This window comes from Poecilia reticulata, linkage group LG1 (genome assembly GCF_000633615.1).
Source record: "Poecilia reticulata strain Guanapo linkage group LG1, Guppy_female_1.0+MT, whole genome shotgun sequence".
NCBI lineage: Eukaryota > Metazoa > Chordata > Actinopteri > Cyprinodontiformes > Poeciliidae > Poecilia > Poecilia reticulata.
This window is the reverse complement of record NC_024331.1, coordinates 21,274,652-21,291,347: the sequence shown is the minus strand read 5'-3', so window position 1 is coordinate 21,291,347 and position 16,696 is coordinate 21,274,652. Positions and strand designations below refer to the sequence as shown.

Here is a 16,696-nt window from a genome sequence, read left to right as displayed (position 1 = left end):
TTGTCTTGAAATTGCGCGTGCGCTCGTGTGCGTGCGTGCGTGGAGTGGATGAGAAGGAAGGGAAGGGGAAGGGGAGGTCGTAAAGGTAAACGCCCACTTTTTTGGAAGCGGAAGATGGAGATCTGTGTTCGCCTGCTGCCGTAAACTGGAAGCCTGTTTGGTCTGAGCTCCATATTTCGGTGGCACATCTGCAGTCATGATAGGCTGCAGAGAGCTGCTGCAGCGGCGGCGGCTGTGAGGAGACTCTCCCCCCGGCATGCTGACATGGAGCGCTCGGTAAACAGCTGTTGGAAACGTCGAGCCGACATGTGTTGATCCGTCGAACTATGGCGAACTGTTGAAAGGTAAGGTATTCAATTTTTCATTATTTGTACCTAACTGTAGTTGCGCAATAACTAGCGGCATCTTTTCGTGCTAGCTACCTATCATTATTTTTATTTTACTGATGGAACTATCAAACTTTAAAGAAAACAGGATCTGGATGTTTGTTCTCAAGAAAACATAGAAAATATAGAGCTTGCACTATTGTTTCCTCTCTGAAATAACACAGTGATGGTATAACCTTACTAATCAAGTATGTTTGTTATTATTGTTTGCCTAAGTGGTTTCCTGTTGCTTTAATTGCGTGTGCTCCTGTCTCCAGGTGTCTCTGCTGCCATGGAGGTGGGTAGTCTCCCCGTGGAGCTGTGGAGGGTTATCTTGGCTTACCTCCCCCTCCCTGACTTGGGCCGCTGCTGCCAGGTGTGCCGTGCCTGGAGGGAGCTCATCTTCTCACTTGATAACACCCGCTGGAGGCAGCTCTGCCTGGGCTGTCCCGAGTGCCGGCATCCCAACTGGCCCAGTCAGCCCCACCTGGAGCCCCCGTCCTGGAGGGAGGCCCTGAAACAGCACGCTCTCGCCACCCGCACCTGGACCAGAAACGGACAGGAGCTCCAGTCTTCTGCCTGCCTGCTCTTTTTCCGCAGACGAAAGGATCGCAGGGTTTGGCATGTGGGCCCCGGGTGTGAGTTTGAGACCCTGCGAGGGGCTCTTGGTGTGGTGGGGCCATACGACCGTGTGGTCCTCCATCCAGGGGTGTATGAAGAGCAGGCGGAAGTGGCACTGAAAGTGCCTGTGGAGCTGGTCGGTGTGGGGCGACTGGGTGAAGTGGCCCTCCTGGTTTGCATTGAGCAGCAGTGCCCGACTGCCAGGCTGTGTAACCTGGTGTTTATGCCACCCTGGTTCTCCACTGTTGTCTACAAGGTGTTGTCACACAGCTTGTCACACAGCGTCTTAAGAAAGTATTCGCACCACTTAACATTTTTCACAGTTTGTAACTTTGCAGCCACAAACTTTTCTGTTTCTTTGGGAATCCATTTGATAGAGGAACATAAAGTTATGCACGATTGTGAAGTGAAAGGAAAAGGATGCATGGCTTTATATTGTTTTCTTTATAAAAAATAATTGTTCCATTCATAGATATTAACTCCTTTTAGATGCGTACGTATGCTATTAAATAAACTTCAGTTCAATCAGTTGCCTTCAGAAGTCACCAAATAGTAAATAGTCCACTTGTGCATAATTTAATCTCAGCAGAAATCCAGCTGTTCCTTGAAAACCTGAGAAATGTTATTTGAGAACATTGTGGAGGAGCTGCAGATGTGCACATCTTATGGAAAGTTGTTGACAGGGCAAGTGTGTTGTACTCTGCAGATCTTTGCCTTAATGGAAGTGTGGCAAGAAGAAAGCCACTAGAAATTCTGTTCAAAATTGTCAATGTTTGAGACACGACAAACATGGATAAAGGTGGTTAAATGAGACCAAATTTGAACTTTTTGGTGTTTATGAAAAATGCTGTATGTTGTGGAAAATTAATGCTTCGCTCAAGTTACCTAGTAAGTCGGATCTCGGAGTCGAGTTTGACTTCAGATTGAGTTAAGAGTTGGAATGTCAGAGTTGCTCCCAAGTGGTGAATCTGACTTCAGAGAACGTTTCATTTGATGTTTCTGACTGGGAAGTCAAAATTACCCAGTTCTGCTAGTAACTGGAACGCAGCAATAAACTGCACAAAATCTGAACACATAATCTCAAAAGAGGACATGATATGGCGTGGTGGCAGCATCAAGCTGCGGCAAAACAATTTTTTTAGCTGTGACATGGTCGCATTAAAGAATTGGTGGGAAGGTAGGTGGAGGGCAATATGGGGCAGTTCTGAAGGGAAACTTGTTAGAGGCTGCAAAACACTTGAGATGTGGACAGATGTTCATCTTCCAGCAGGACAGTGATCCTAAACGTAGAGCTAGAACTGCAATGATAAAGTTCATATAAATGTGTATTTATGTCCTAGAATGTCCCAGGTCAGAGCAATCCAATTGAGAATATGTAGCAAGACTTAAAAATTGGGAATGAGCACAGTTGAATGCATCACTTTTTCTTTTTTATAGACATTTATCTGTAAATAAAAATAGAAAATAATTGAACATTTTCCTTTCACTACACAATTGTAGTGTGGATTATTTTTGTAAGTACCTGCAACACTAAGAATCTTCACAATTATACCTTTATCTGTCTTGCTGAGTGTGCCTGACTCTAGCCAATTTGTGTCCTTGCCTTCTCTAGACATCATGGGGTCATGTCCAACTCGATAACTGCAATTTTGAGGGAGCCCAGCTGCAAATCCGTGGCCCCGGGACGTGCCAGGCTCGATTTTGCTCCTTCTCCCAGGGCAGCTCTGCCCACTTGCTGGGTGTTGTCCTCAGTTTGTTGGACAGCTGTGATTTCTCTGGAAGTGACACGGCTTCTGTGACTGTGGAGGGTCCTCCGGCATCAGAAAGGAACTGGGCTTGCAAGCACTTGGCCGCTCTGGCTAGGTCATTCCCATCTCAGTCCGGCAGCACTCCCAGACGTCACGAAGGCAGCTCCAACGATAAGCCTGACCTTCCTGGTGGTAATGTAAAAAAGGAGAACATAAGCATGGAGGACTGGAAGAGACGGACCGGTGGAGATGCAGTGTGTCGGGGCACGGTTATTGAAGATCCCTGGAGTGACGGTGAGCATAGCAATGGGGAGGAGGAGAACCAGGAAGGAACTAACGACACCAAGAAGCTCTTTACGCTGGATTACAAAATCCTTTATGACCAACATGGGCTATCCCATTTACTGAAGCCTCGGGCGGATGGCTCTCTGCCTCTTGCCTCGTCACCCGACCCTCCATCTGTGACCCCGGAACCTCTCACCCTGCAGCAGGAGCTAGACAGGGACCCCGAGGCTCAGATGCTGGCATCATCGATCCTCGGCTGCATCCTGAGGCGCTGCCTGTTTAGGGACGGGAAGGGGGGTGTACATCTGTCAAACTATGGACAAGCTCGACTGGAGGAAAACTTATTCCGCAGCCTGAACTATGCCGTCCGGTGCATCCAGCATTCCACAGTAAATAAAACTTTGTTCTTTCCTCTAATAAATCTGTAAAATGCAGTGGCTCTCAAAAAAACGTACACATTCGTGGTACAATGCCAGGGGTCTTGATGTAGGGTCTGATGTAAAGAAATTATAAAAAATAACATCAAATGTTTATTCTGTGCAGTGCCAATTGAAAAATCTCATTTGTTTTGGGTGGGGTTGTAGAAAAGGTGCAATAACCTTTAATAATCTTTGCACAATAAAGCTGGAAACTGATCAGTGAGTGCCAGCCACCATTTGTAGGCACAGGAGTCTGGTTGCATAACTGTTCAAGCCCTTAATTTAATACTTTGATTCAATTTCCTCATTTAGTCTTATAAAGTTCACATCATGCAAATTGGTTCTGTTTAATCTAAGTTAAAGATCAACTACCCTAGTTTGTTCTCCTGACTTTATGTCTACCTGCTTTAGCTAAAGTCATATTTTACAGGGAAGTTACAAAGTAACAATGGGAACTTGTTCAAAAATATCTGTCACAATGAAAATCTTTAACAACCTGAAAAAATTTGGAGCAACAGCAACATTAGAAACGTGAATACTTCTCATCAATCTTTATAAAGATAATAACCATATGTATTCTTTGTGTAAATGAAGCCAGGAGTTGGGATAAATGAAGCATTTTTCTCCCTGTAACATCCCCGCCTGCCAGATTTGAGCCATATGGGGAAGTTTTTGTGAGAGGCTTTATTGGAGTCTAAAGGAACAAAACCTTCCAAGTATTTGGGCAACATTTTCAAAATGTTTTCCATTAAAAAAAACACACTGGGTATAAACATCCAATTCCCAATGTGATGCATGATGGGGGCATGATCATGCTCTGGGATTACTGTTATACAAAGAAAACTTTGTTTTATCTCTTAAGTTATGACCAGTTCCAAATACTACTTGACCCAAAACTTTTAACTGTCTGCTAAAAAGCATCGCCATGAGTTTATGCACTTTTATGCATCTAAATCTGCATAAAAGTGACTTCCATGATGGGAAAAATTAAGCTTTGGTCTAACCAAAACTGAGAGAAATCTGGGGGGGGGGGGTCACCAGAAGAGGGCAAGAAGAAGAGATTTCCTCACAAACTTCTAGATCTGGAGAACTTGTTCATGTCAAAGTGGGCAAATGTTGCCAAATGAAGATGCAGAGTGCTGATGATGTGAAAATGAAATCACAAGTTGGTTCAGCAAGGTGTTGGATAAAGAATGTTTCACTTGTAAAACCATGTTTTTGTTTTTTTAAACAGTTTAATTTACCAATGTTTTGAAATTAAAATTTTGATGTCATGATCTAAGTTTTTTTACATCATAAAACCAAAGCATTTTACCAAAGGTGTGTACACTTTTGAGAGCCACTATATTTCTTTACACATTTAGATTTCACAAGTTATTTCCAGGAACATATCAAGTTAAGGCAGTCGTATCATTAGTAATTTAGGTTCGGTTTCCCTCTCAGGCTGTTACTTGAGCTGCCACTTTGCTCTCTCTTTCCTTAGATTGTGATGCTAAGAAACGAGGTGTGCGAGTGCCGTGCTTCAGGTGTGTTTCTGCGCCTATCTGCTCAGGGCCTCATCGCAGAAAACAACATCCACTCAAACGGGGAGGCTGGGCTAGACATCCGAAAGGGAGCTAACCCCATCATCCTGGTAAATCTGACACCACCTTCTATCAAAGTTAAACTTATTGACAGAAACACTTGCCAATTGAAAAGGAGTCTCTCTGGTGTCACCTTTTTTATTTATAAGTACTGAATCTGCACTAAATTAAATTGACATTGCTGGCAAAAACTGAGCTTCTGAATTTCACACTGAAATTCCGTCTTTCCTTCCACAGTGCAATAAGATACACAGCGGTTTGCGTTCTGGTGTTGTTGTTCTTGGCAATGGGAAAGGTTCAGTTCGGAGCAACCTGATCTATAACAACAAAGAAGCTGGTGTGTACATTCTCTTTAGCGGGAATCCAGTGGTGAGGTAAGTCAGACTCTATAAACTTTACCCAGAATTGTTTGGATCTTATTCCCAGTGTTTGGATATGGTTGTGTAATTACTAGCCCTCTCTTGCATCCTGATTTCTTCATTCTGGACCCCCCTCCCAAGTGTTTTCATTCATCTTCAGTCATGAAAAAAAGATTTACACTTCCACTTTTTTAGGCAGGTAATTTTCAAAGAGTTATTAACACTACTGGATTATTTGACTCTACACACATGGACTTGAAATTCCATTTTAATTCCATTTTAACTTTAAGAAGACATTTTGCAGCTGTAACTGCTTCAGCTCATCTTGGAAGTTTGTCTGCAATATCTAGGAGTCTGTTTATAGAAATGTTTAACATTCTTTCAGGAGAGCATTTGGGAGGTTTGACACGGATGTTGGACAAGAAGGCCTGGCTCACAAAAATCTCTGCTCAGATTCTCTGTCAGATAAAAGTCAGAGCTTTGTGGTTTTCCACACAATACTCACCGATTTGTGTCCTCTTGGGCCTTATTTTGAGCACTGGATAGCAGTCATGCCAGAGCAGCATTCTGAGAGTTAGGAACCTAAAACTGTTCATCAGTACTTAATAAAATATTAACAATTATACTAATCATTAGTTCGCAATTGATGTTGGCCCCATTTTTACCTGTCAATTCTGTCACTATTTTATATAAGTTGTCATATAATGAAACATTTCTGACATGATGTACAGACTTGGGTGGAAAATACAGTTTCCAGGGATTGGCAACACAGTCACTGGAAAAACATTCACCCTCGCTACTCCCAAATGATTTAGGAAGGAAAGTAGCAGCTAGATGCAGTTAATTAAAGCATCAACTAACAACGTACGAGTGGGACTGCTTCTATTAGCACACAAATTTTAGCCAATTGCTAGACTGAAAGATTCATGTGTTTCAACACAATGCCAAGAAGTACAGACATCTGCAGTTACCTTGTAAAAGCAATTGCAAGGCTGTGTCTGTAACCACAAGATTTCTGAAATGTTTTTTCGACAAGTAAAATCAAAGTCAAGATGTTCAGCTATTACAATACATGGTGCCATGTGTGGCAAAGCAAAACTTTGCACAAACACATGGTGAAAGAGAGCTGTAATTTGCACTTATTTTGTATATAAAATATTGGGGCATTATGAGGCTTGCAAGATCCCAAACACAGCAGCATATCTAAAACTGAATAGCTGAAAAATAAGAAAATCAAGTTTTTTAATCTCTACTGGAACCCTAAGACAGATTTGTCTACATTAATGCCAGGAAGCCCCCAACAAACTGGAACAGTTTTGTAAAAAACGAAATGGGCCAAAATTCTCCCACAATCATGACAGATTGATAAAGTCAATATGGCAAAATACTACTTGAGCTTATTGTTGCTAAAGTTGCTGCAAGACATTAAATCATGGGATGTACTTACTTTCTACCTTTACTGTAGCTTGATAACCAAATCTCCTTTAAAATTTGGAAAGCTACAGCATAAGGGACTGTTTTTTTCTGTCTGCTTGTAGTGGAAATTGCATCTTCCAAGGCCAGGCAGCAGGAATTGCTATAAACGAGAATGGCAGAGGGCTGATAACAGGTTTGTGTGGGTGGCTTTGCACCATTTCTTTATTCACATCAGCAAAACTCAATTCTTTATGCAGATATTATGTCGTTCCTTTACAGAAAATGTGATAAGAGAGAACCAGTGGGGAGGAGTGGACATCCGCAGAGGAGGTGACCCAATACTGAAGAACAACTACATCTGTTACGGCTACTCCGACGGAGTGGTGGTGGGAGAAAGGGGGCGTGGACTTATTGAGGGAAATCATGTATACTGTATGTCCTTTCTGCCTGGAAATGGTTGCATTAAATGGAGAGCATATCATTTCAGACCAGTTTGCTTTCAAACACTTTCCTCCCTTGATTTTTTTAGGTAATAAAGGCTGCGGCGTGTGGGTTATGTCATCCAGCCTCCCCCAGCTTTTGGGGAACTACATCATTCATAACTGTATGTACGGACTGGCGGTGTTCTGCAGGAAGGATCCGGACAACATTGAAGCCAGGGAGGGGAACTGGCCTGGACAGGAAGGGATGGGTGGAGATGTGGCCAATGGGGAAAGGAGAGGAGTTGTTGAAGGAGAAGCCAGGGAAGGGCAGGAGAACTTCAATGAAGAGGGGGAACTGTTCGCTTGGGAGAGTGATCTGGACAGCGAGGATGAGCGGCACTCTGCTCGGCGGTCTATCAGCGTGGCGCTAATGGAGGGCAACTGTGTGAGCTACAATGGAGGTACTAAGCTATGTCACATAAACGTGTACATTGCATGGCCAAAGTAGAAATGACCTCTAAACTGTTCTACTTTTTGGCAGGTTACAAACACAACCTCGCATGTATTTTATTGGGATTTCATGTAATAGCCAACACAAGGTTTTCCTCTTTTTTTTTTCACAAAATAACTCAAGCTCTGTCAATTTTGATTGGGGTTGTCTGTGAAGAAAAATTTTAAAGTCTTGGCACAAACTCTCAATTTCATCTACGTCTGGACTTTGACAGGGTCATTCTAACACATCTGTGTTGATCTAAACTATTCTGGCTGTGTATGTGGAGTCTAGGTAAAGTTGGACTCCTGTCCCTGCCAGCATGCCTAGGTGGGCCCCATGTGGGGGAAAGGAGGGCTGATGTATGGGTCCCATATGGGTTCTACGATGGCCCTACATGGGCCCTAAATAAACAAACCCATGTGGACCCACCACCATAGGGTCCATGTGGGCTGTGGCCCTACATGGGCAAACCCATGTGGGGCCATCGTGGAACCCGCGGACAAACCCATATGGTCTGCCCTCCTTTTCCCCACATGGGGCCCACCTAGGCATGCTGGCAGGGTGTGACAGGTTTTCTTCAAAGATTGACCTCTATTTACTTCCAACCTACTAATAACTGACAAGCTTCACCGTCTCTGTTGCAGAAAAGCATTCACACAATATGAAGATGCCACCACCGTGTTTCAAAATAGGGATGGTGTGTTTAGGCTTATGCATAATGTAGTTTTCTGCCACACAGTATTTTGCATGTAGGCCCAGCCTAACCAGAAGGTTAATCTCCTGTGGGTTTGGAGGATGGTTCAAAACCACGTATCATTTTGTTTTTTCTTCACAGTTACGCACAACTTTGTGTTGGTCAATCACATGAAAACTAATGAACTCTGTTGGACGGTGTCAATGTGGAATGCTTTCTTACAGCACAGTAAAGTCAGCCTTCATAATTCTCCTGTTTCTTCCTTTCTGTAGCGGTTGGCCTGTACGTGAAGAGCAGCGAGGCCCTGAATGTTTTTGCAAACCTTATGAACAGAAACTGCGGCCCGGGCGTTGCTGTGCTGCAGAGCACTCAGCTGACCCGGCTCGTTACTAACTGCATTGTCGAAAATGGCCGGGGTGGCGTTACAGTGGAGAAAGACTGCAGAGTGGAGCTCCGCGGCAACGGCATCTATGAAAACAGTGGCCACGGTGTCAGGTTTAGTGGCAGCGGGCAGATAGTGGAGAATGATGTGGTCAGTAACTGTGGATACGGCATCCAGGTTTCTGCAAGCACAGACATTAAGGTGAGTTGATCTCTTAGACTTATTTCAGAAACACTTTGCCTTTGTGCACATTAATGTGAGTTTTATGATTCTCGTCTCCAGGTGGTTCGTAATCGTGTCCAACCAGCACAGGGTTGTGGTATTGCTCTGCTGGGCCCAGTAAAAGGTGTCGTCCATGACAACATCCTGTTTCAGGGTCATCCAGAAAACAAGAAGCCACTCCTACACACAGATGCTGGAAATGAAACCTGTGTGTTGCGTAACAACAGTATTCTAAGGTTTAATAACAGGTAACCAAGCAACTGAGTGAAAAGTAACTGTCTTGTTTTTTTTTCTTCCTTTCTTCCCATGTAAAAATAAGCAGCTCCTGCTGGTCTTTCATAACAGTGATATTTCAGTTGTACAATTTGCCAGAAATTGAACACTGTCGTACAGGTTTTCTTGTAATTTATACCCACAGATCTTCCTCTGTTCCTGGGAGATGGTATATGGTAGCTGGCTTACAATGTCAGGATATTACTGTAAAGCTAAAGAGACAAAGAAAAATGCAATTTTCAGGTGAAATTTAATCAGTATAATAATGTCCTATTTCAAACAAAAGACTCAAGTTCTTTTAAATACAAGTAATTTCTTGAAAGGCTGTCCATAGGATAACCTCTAAAAAAACCTCCCCCTTTTATAATGTAATTGTTGATCCATTAATAACTGTTTAGGTTTGAACAGCAGTTAATTCTTGTCATTTTTAAAGCTTGTAAAATTCTAAAATCTAAAAGCTTTTACCCAAACTATTTGGCAGATAGACGTGCCTTGCTTAAAGTATATATGTTATATATATAAATATATATGTAATATTTTATTATGTTTTATTTTAATGATCAACCTTTTGGCTTTAAGTAATGAAGTTAAAAGATGTAAACCAATATTCACGTGAACTTTATTGAAGATCACACCAAACAAATGCTATATAGTTACTGCTGTGGGAATGATTTTATTGACCAGGAAAAGCTAAGCTGGTCTGAGTTCATTATTGAGCTAACTGCAGGGCAATCTTGAAGCAAAACTTTAATTCGAGGAAGCAAATATTCTGAGATTGGGGCAGATCTTTGCCATCCAGCAAGATGACATGCAACCAGTGATGCAACGGAGTAGTTGGAGCACTTTAGCTCTCCATTCAGCCTGAGCTTGGGCTATTTTATAAGAAAGGTAACGACAAAAAACATTAGTCTCTTGTCGATAAACACCTTCAAAGACTTCAACAAAGTATTGACAGAAAGGGTCTGAATAAAAATGCATGCCACACTTTTGAATATAGAAACCCATGAATAATTTCCCTTCCACTTCACAAGTATTTACTGCATTGTTTTGTCACATAGCTCCAAATAAAACAGTGTCGTTTATGGTTGTACTTTAAGAAAAATGTGAACAAGGAGTATGAATATTTAAATCATTCACTCACCAAGGACAGCTAAAATAGAGACGTTTCCCAAATAGCAAAGGTCTAAAAAAAGAAACTAAGATCACCTTCATAAGCCCCCTGTAATTTATGCTTCTTATTTCTCTCTTTGTACTTTTCAGTGGTGCATCTTCCCCACCATGGGTTCTAGAAAACCCGCCTCCTCGCCCTCTGGCCAGCTCCCCTACAGGCCTCTCATCCTCCCAGTATCCTTCACGGCTTGGGATTTCCATGACAACCAGAGTTGGCGCTGCCGTAGAGAGCGGATGTCACAGCGGCAGCATGTTCTGCTCCATCCTGTGATTTAACGGCCAAGCATGCAAAAACTGAAGCCTTCCTGTGGGGTCCCAAACTGTTCACTTTTTACCTACTGATGATCCAAAAGAAGTACCGACTTTTTCTTCCAGGATTCAAGAGATCACCTTTGGCTCTGTACGTAAATGTGATGTTTTATATATATATCTATATCTATATCTATAGATATACATCTATATATATAGATATATATCTATATATATAAATTAGGGAAAATTTTACAATAAAATGCCTGCACACAAGGTTTTGAACAAAAACTCATCTAAATATCAACTGCATGTTTGAAGCTTTATCTTAATGTTCTTTTACACCACAGACTTGTTTTTATCATTATGCTTTTAATAGTTTCTGTTTAGGACGTGTGCTTTAATAAATCCCAGCAGCAAGGGAAGGCTTTAGAAATTATAGCTCATCTGGTACAAATCTGTGCCTTTTTTGATATTTAAAAAAAAAAATCTACAATTGTAGCAGGGGGGTTTGGAAAGATGATCGTATGAAGTGAATATGCAACAACAAGCCAAAATTAAGCTTCTGCCTCTTGCACAGTGTGTTGTTTTAAGATGAGTTTCTGGCTTCAATGCCCAACACTCATTTTCTTGCAACCAGACAGAAAGAGAGTGTGCAATATGGCTACGTTCACACTGCAACCTGAGGTGACCTAATTCCGATTATTTTTGCCTTAATGCGACCTATATCTGATCTTTTCATGACAGTCTGAACAACACAGACTGAAATTTTTTGAAAGCGACCCAAAAAAATCTGAGTTAGGTCACTTCAGGCTGCAGTGTGAATGTAGTCTATGTGAAGTCTACAAATGTGCCTATAGAGTAAAGCTGGATGTTAGGTCATCTAGAGGTTGTTTACAGCTTGTTAGTTTTTACATCCTCAACAGTAATCATAAAAAAGATGATGTGCAACTCAATTTCCTCTTTTGTCTACAAAACATAATAAACGGCTCTTCTTTGTGATGTTTCCATTTCCTGCAGTCCTTCCATCTTTTCTTATACTTTAATGCATCTTCTTCCGTTTCCGTTGCTCGACAAACTTATTGTACTTGACCAGTGGTAGGACAACGGTGGCCTGTCTGTGGTCGTCACTCAGTGCGGCTTCGTCCCGTTCGGCTCTTGCTGGTTTAATCAAAGACAGTCCCATTGACTTTGCGATCTCGGTCATCCTGTACGCAACATGTGGGACAGAGATTTTAATTAGGAAAAAGAAACATACTAATACTGTCATAGTTTAAATAACACTTTTTAAAATCTAATGATTATGTTGACTCAGATAAACAGTGTTGTTAAATGCATTGCCCCATTTATGGTTTCTTCTATTCTTGCTGTTTTGTCAGAGTAAAATCACTTAGAACATAAGACAGACAACCAGAGTAAATAGAAAGTGCTGATTGTTTATTAAGGGGAAAACTATCAAAAACAAATTTGCCTTCTGTTGGAAAGTAATTGCCCCCTAATAATTGATTGTTCCACTCCTGGCCACAAAAACAAACATTTGTGAAAGCTGGTAATAAGTCTCTGACCTGGTAATAAATCTCTGAGGAGGAATCACTTGGTTTATTTCTGCCACATTTCATGTTTGTGAGCATGGACTTCTTCAGGTCATGCAACAAGATCTCACAATCTGATATGATGCCATATTTTGACTGGGAAACATCACAGATGTTTGACTGTCTGTATGATGCTCTTTTTTTCCCACATTTTACTTCAGATTTAATGGATGCACTTTTCAATAGGCTCCACTTTTGTATAAATTCCTAAGTTATATCCTTAGGAATATAACTATGGTTATATTCCTAAGGATTTACACACAATGATAGGAAGCAAAGTGCATTTAAGCAAATGTGAGGTAGGCTTCATCAGTTGTTTTAGTCACAGAGCTGTCCCATAGCTTACATATATGCCTATTTCTGATTTCGTTGGTGAATCACAATCAACAAAAAAGATATTTTGGATCTTCTGTGATCTCCTCAAAGAGTTGTCAAGAATCTTTGTTTATATGTGGCTTTTTAACCCTTTTCAATTACTTTAAATCCATATGGGATAGCTTCTTTTCCCTTAGTAAATGAAATCATTTGAAAATGTACTCTAGTACTTCTATGTACTCTAGTAGTGCCGATAACAAAATCTGTTTGACCTGAAACATTTGAGTGTGGCAAAAAAAAAATAAAAAATGCTGGTGTAAATACTTTTTTTCCAGCACTGAAAATTAAATCAACTCACTTGGCTTCGGTGATTCCCAGATCACGATGCAGTAACGAGAGGTCAGCAGTCATGTGTCCCATGTGCAGCAACAGAGCCAGGCTGTACGCTGCTAATTTGGCACGCATGGATGTTGAAACTATGTTCTGCACCCTGAAAAAATAAAGATAAAAGATGTGATTGGGTTATTTATTTAACACAACAAATTTTAAAGTCAGTCCAAAGTTTTTTTTACAGGATGAAACTTTCTGGTTGAAGAATTGGTGCAAAATGACAACAAGTCAAGCTAACAGTCACGTCATCATCATACCTCCCATTGTTGAAACTCTCCACAGTGAAAGTTCTGAAAAGCTTGTTCTGAATGATGCGAGGGCAGCCTTCATCATATCCAACTGTACAGAAAGAACAGACAGCAGAACTTTATGGCAAAGAAAGTTCTAATAACTTTCCCCTCTGATGATTCGGCACACACAAGTAAAACGTTCTGGAGTGTTTTTGTGACAACTGTTTGAGGAAAAGAACGTGTTTTGATTTTTAGAGTCTGAACATTCAGTCAGAATCAGGCAGGAGGACTGGACAATCCCAGAGCTGAGTCACAATAACATTTCCCCCTAGTTTTCCCAAAGAGAACTCCAGTGATTCTGTGCCGAATTGCCAAAACATCTCGACACCAGCTTAAGATATTGAGTGCTTTGCTAAATGTTTACTTCTACAACTTCCTATTTTTCCTGTTTCCCCTACAACTTTGTTGAAAATGTTCAGTCACAGAAAAACATCCCAGAAAATAATGCTGCCATTACCATATTTTTACCTTAAATGTGAATTTTACATTTCCTTTGCTGGAAAAACATTTTTGAAAGGAGTGACAAGATATATTAAATGTTTTCACGCTATATTAATTTTTTTAGATGTACCTTGTCAGCTGTTCCAGCTACCACATATCAGACAAGTGGCTGAATGGTAATTCTCTTTTGTTTGCTTATTACTCATTCCTAAAATGATTTTACACTTTGTTAATAAATGGACAGTTTGGATTGTCATTTTCATCTAAAATATTTTGTAATTTTTATTAGGTTCTTTGGAAGCTCACACTTATTGACATTTTTGTAAAAAAAAAAATTTTTTCCTTTAAACACCCATCTCTCTGGCAGGCCTGTAAAATCCCTAATATACCTGTATAAATAAATGCTTTTATACACGCCTGCTTCACAAAGAGCAGCTAAGAAGAGTAAAAGCATATACTCACACTTGCGTGGGATGCTCTTCTGACTCGCCAGTTTGAGGAGCAGAGAGAGATAAAAGGCGCAGCGTGCTATTCTCTCTCTGGCTTCACCTTCAGATGGCATGCTCTCTAAATGCTTCACAACACTCAGTGACCTTCAATCAAGAAGTAAAAATAAAATTCATCATGCAGGAAAACACTCTTGCTAAAGAAATTTCAGGAATTGCGAACAACTTGTTGCCCTACCCTCCTTCATCTCTCATCTTTTGCAGCTCCTCCTTGGTGAGTGCTGCCATCTTGGATCCAGGCTGCTCCAAAGCAGCGAGCTCGATGGGACTCAGGACTGAGGAGATCGGTTAAAGATGGAGAAAACCTCCACTGTAACTCCAGACATAAAACTATGGTTATATTCCTAAGGATTTACACACAATGATAGGAAGCAAATAAAAGATACGCTCATCAAATGGGTAGACGTCTTCTCGTTTGCCTGCGTTTGGATTGCAAGGAGGCATGTGGGACGCCACGGTCTCTTGGGACTCTGTCTGAATCACTTCCTGTTGGAGGGCTGAGGAAAGAAAAATGAAAAAATGTATCCGGTAACATTGCCACAAAGAGAAATAAAGAGTCGAAGCTCTTTTCTCTCTTTACTCATTGTTTTAAGACAGAGGAGCAGTTAGAAACTCACCTTCTAGACCCTTCTTTTCAATAACAGAGGAGGCAGCATTGGCCACTGCGGTCTGCAGGGCGTTGCTACCTACCTGGTTTAGCCTCCGGGAAGCCAGGGCTCGTTTCTGCTTGTTGGTGCCAAATGTCTCAATCAACAAGTCAACCTGAAGACAAAAGGAATCAGATTTAAACATGACCTTTTGTCTATTCACCAAGTCATTATGGTTTAATTAGGTGGGAGGAGAAAAGAAATATGTGTACTTTGTCTCTGTAGGATTGAGAAGTATCCTGAGGTTTGGTAGTTGATGTCTCCCCTGGTATTGAAGGCACAATAATTAAGCTTTTTGGACAGTTCTCAATGATTTTCAAAGGAAATGGGAGGCACTGATGTTACAATCAGTTCCAATGTGTGTTTTTGTTTTTACCTGGGATAACAGGCTGCATGTTGAACAGCACAGCGTTATGCACCTCCATTTGCATGGTCTGTTTGTTCAGCACGCCAACATAATATCTGGGAAAACATCTGATATTATGTTAAAAGCTCTTAACCCAACTTTACTGCAAAATAACTCAGAACTATGAATCATAGACATTTTTCTAACCACAAATGTAGTTGGTGGAAAAGGATTAAAGAGTTTTCAAAAATCCTTAAAAAATAAAATCTGGAATATGTCGAATGATTCTGTATTAAACCCCCCAAAGCAAATGCTTTGTAGCCCCATTTACTCTGATGTTAGCTCTTCCACCATATGAATGTGAGATTTTGATTGGTAGACCTCCTATGATGTCATGAACACATAGGAGGTCTGTTCCACATAGGAACAGAGTTTATTCCTATGTGGAAATCTATTCACTTGCTCATGATTATTCTGTGTACATTTGTTAGTGGAGAATACACACCACAGGATAGCATCTTTAAAATCGACACCTGAAGTAGAAAAACCTCCAACACAATTCGTTCTGCAACAAATATAATTGTACATACTTGCAGAGGCTGTTGCATTTCAGAGATCCCGCTTCAAAATTCTGACCAACATAGCTCAGTCTGTTTGATTCAGCAACCTCAGCAGAAGAAAAACATGATACGCATAAAAATCCAAACAGCACAACCTGGGTATGCAGAAATAAGAAACCCATCATGCACCAACATCTTCCTCACCAGTATCCGCTTGCTCTTCTTCCTCGGGTTGTTCTCATCTCTGTTCTTGTACAAGCTGAAATCGAGGCTCTCTGCATTGGCGCAGCCACTGGAAAAGCGGACTGTGTGAGAGAAACATTCAGAGACCAGTTGTTAACCTCTGATGCCTGGGTTTGAAGTCAAACTGCAGCGAGCGAGCCGCAGTTTGACCACGTGTGCGCGCGCTATTCCCTAAACACGGTCTCTAAATCTCACGCAACACGAAGCGACGATGTCATAGTTGAAATTCGGGTTCAATGACTTTATATGTTATAACGGAGATATATTCACCAACAGCTGCTTTGTCGGATTCAGTCTCTTCTCCACAGCACACTAAGGAGCAGGAGGCAGCCATGACAGTTGTTGTGGGGTTTCTTCTTTTTTTATTTATATAAGGCGGTGTTAAATGTGTTTCTGCCACCTAGAGGCGAAGAAAGAAACAAAATTTGCGTTACTATCCGGCCACCTCACTTGAGATTTAGCATGTGTTTTACTTTTCAAAGGGTTAAACCGTTATTGCACTGTCAAAAGGGGCTAAGGTTAGGGTATGTAGAGCTGAAAACTGGCAGCTGAAGTTGTCTTGGAAAAAATAAACATAAGCAACAATTATTAAAAAGCCTTTAAATAAAACAAAATCTAGATAATCTAATAATAAGGTCATAATAAGCATACGCTATTCTTGACTG

General features: G+C 41.1%; 2 protein-coding genes across 2 annotated transcripts; one reads left to right on the top strand and one right to left on the bottom strand.

Annotated features, from left to right (window-relative positions):
• The first annotated feature begins 73 nt into the window (after positions 1-73).
• On the top strand, positions 74-11,711 carry fbxo10 (F-box protein 10). Its single transcript, XM_008417319.2, has 11 exons — positions 74-344; positions 644-1,242; positions 2,599-3,408; positions 4,922-5,071; positions 5,259-5,395; positions 6,919-6,989; positions 7,076-7,228; positions 7,326-7,679; positions 8,678-8,988; positions 9,070-9,257; positions 10,543-11,711. Exons 2-11 carry the CDS (start codon positions 658-660, stop codon positions 10,721-10,723), a joined length of 2,940 nt encoding a protein of 979 aa, XP_008415541.1. The 5' UTR covers positions 74-344; positions 644-657; the 3' UTR covers positions 10,724-11,711.
• polr1e (RNA polymerase I subunit E) lies at positions 11,054-16,388 on the bottom strand. The gene is made up of 12 exons (XM_008417333.2): positions 16,302-16,388; positions 15,993-16,093; positions 15,819-15,895; positions 15,259-15,344; positions 15,095-15,147; positions 14,853-14,997; positions 14,622-14,732; positions 14,414-14,510; positions 14,192-14,322; positions 13,256-13,337; positions 12,967-13,098; positions 11,054-11,909 (listed from the first exon to the last, which is right to left on the bottom strand). Exons 1-12 carry the CDS (start codon positions 16,363-16,365, stop codon positions 11,744-11,746), a joined length of 1,245 nt encoding a protein of 414 aa, XP_008415555.1. The 5' UTR covers positions 16,366-16,388; the 3' UTR covers positions 11,054-11,743.
• Between the last annotated feature and the right edge of the window lie 308 nt (positions 16,389-16,696).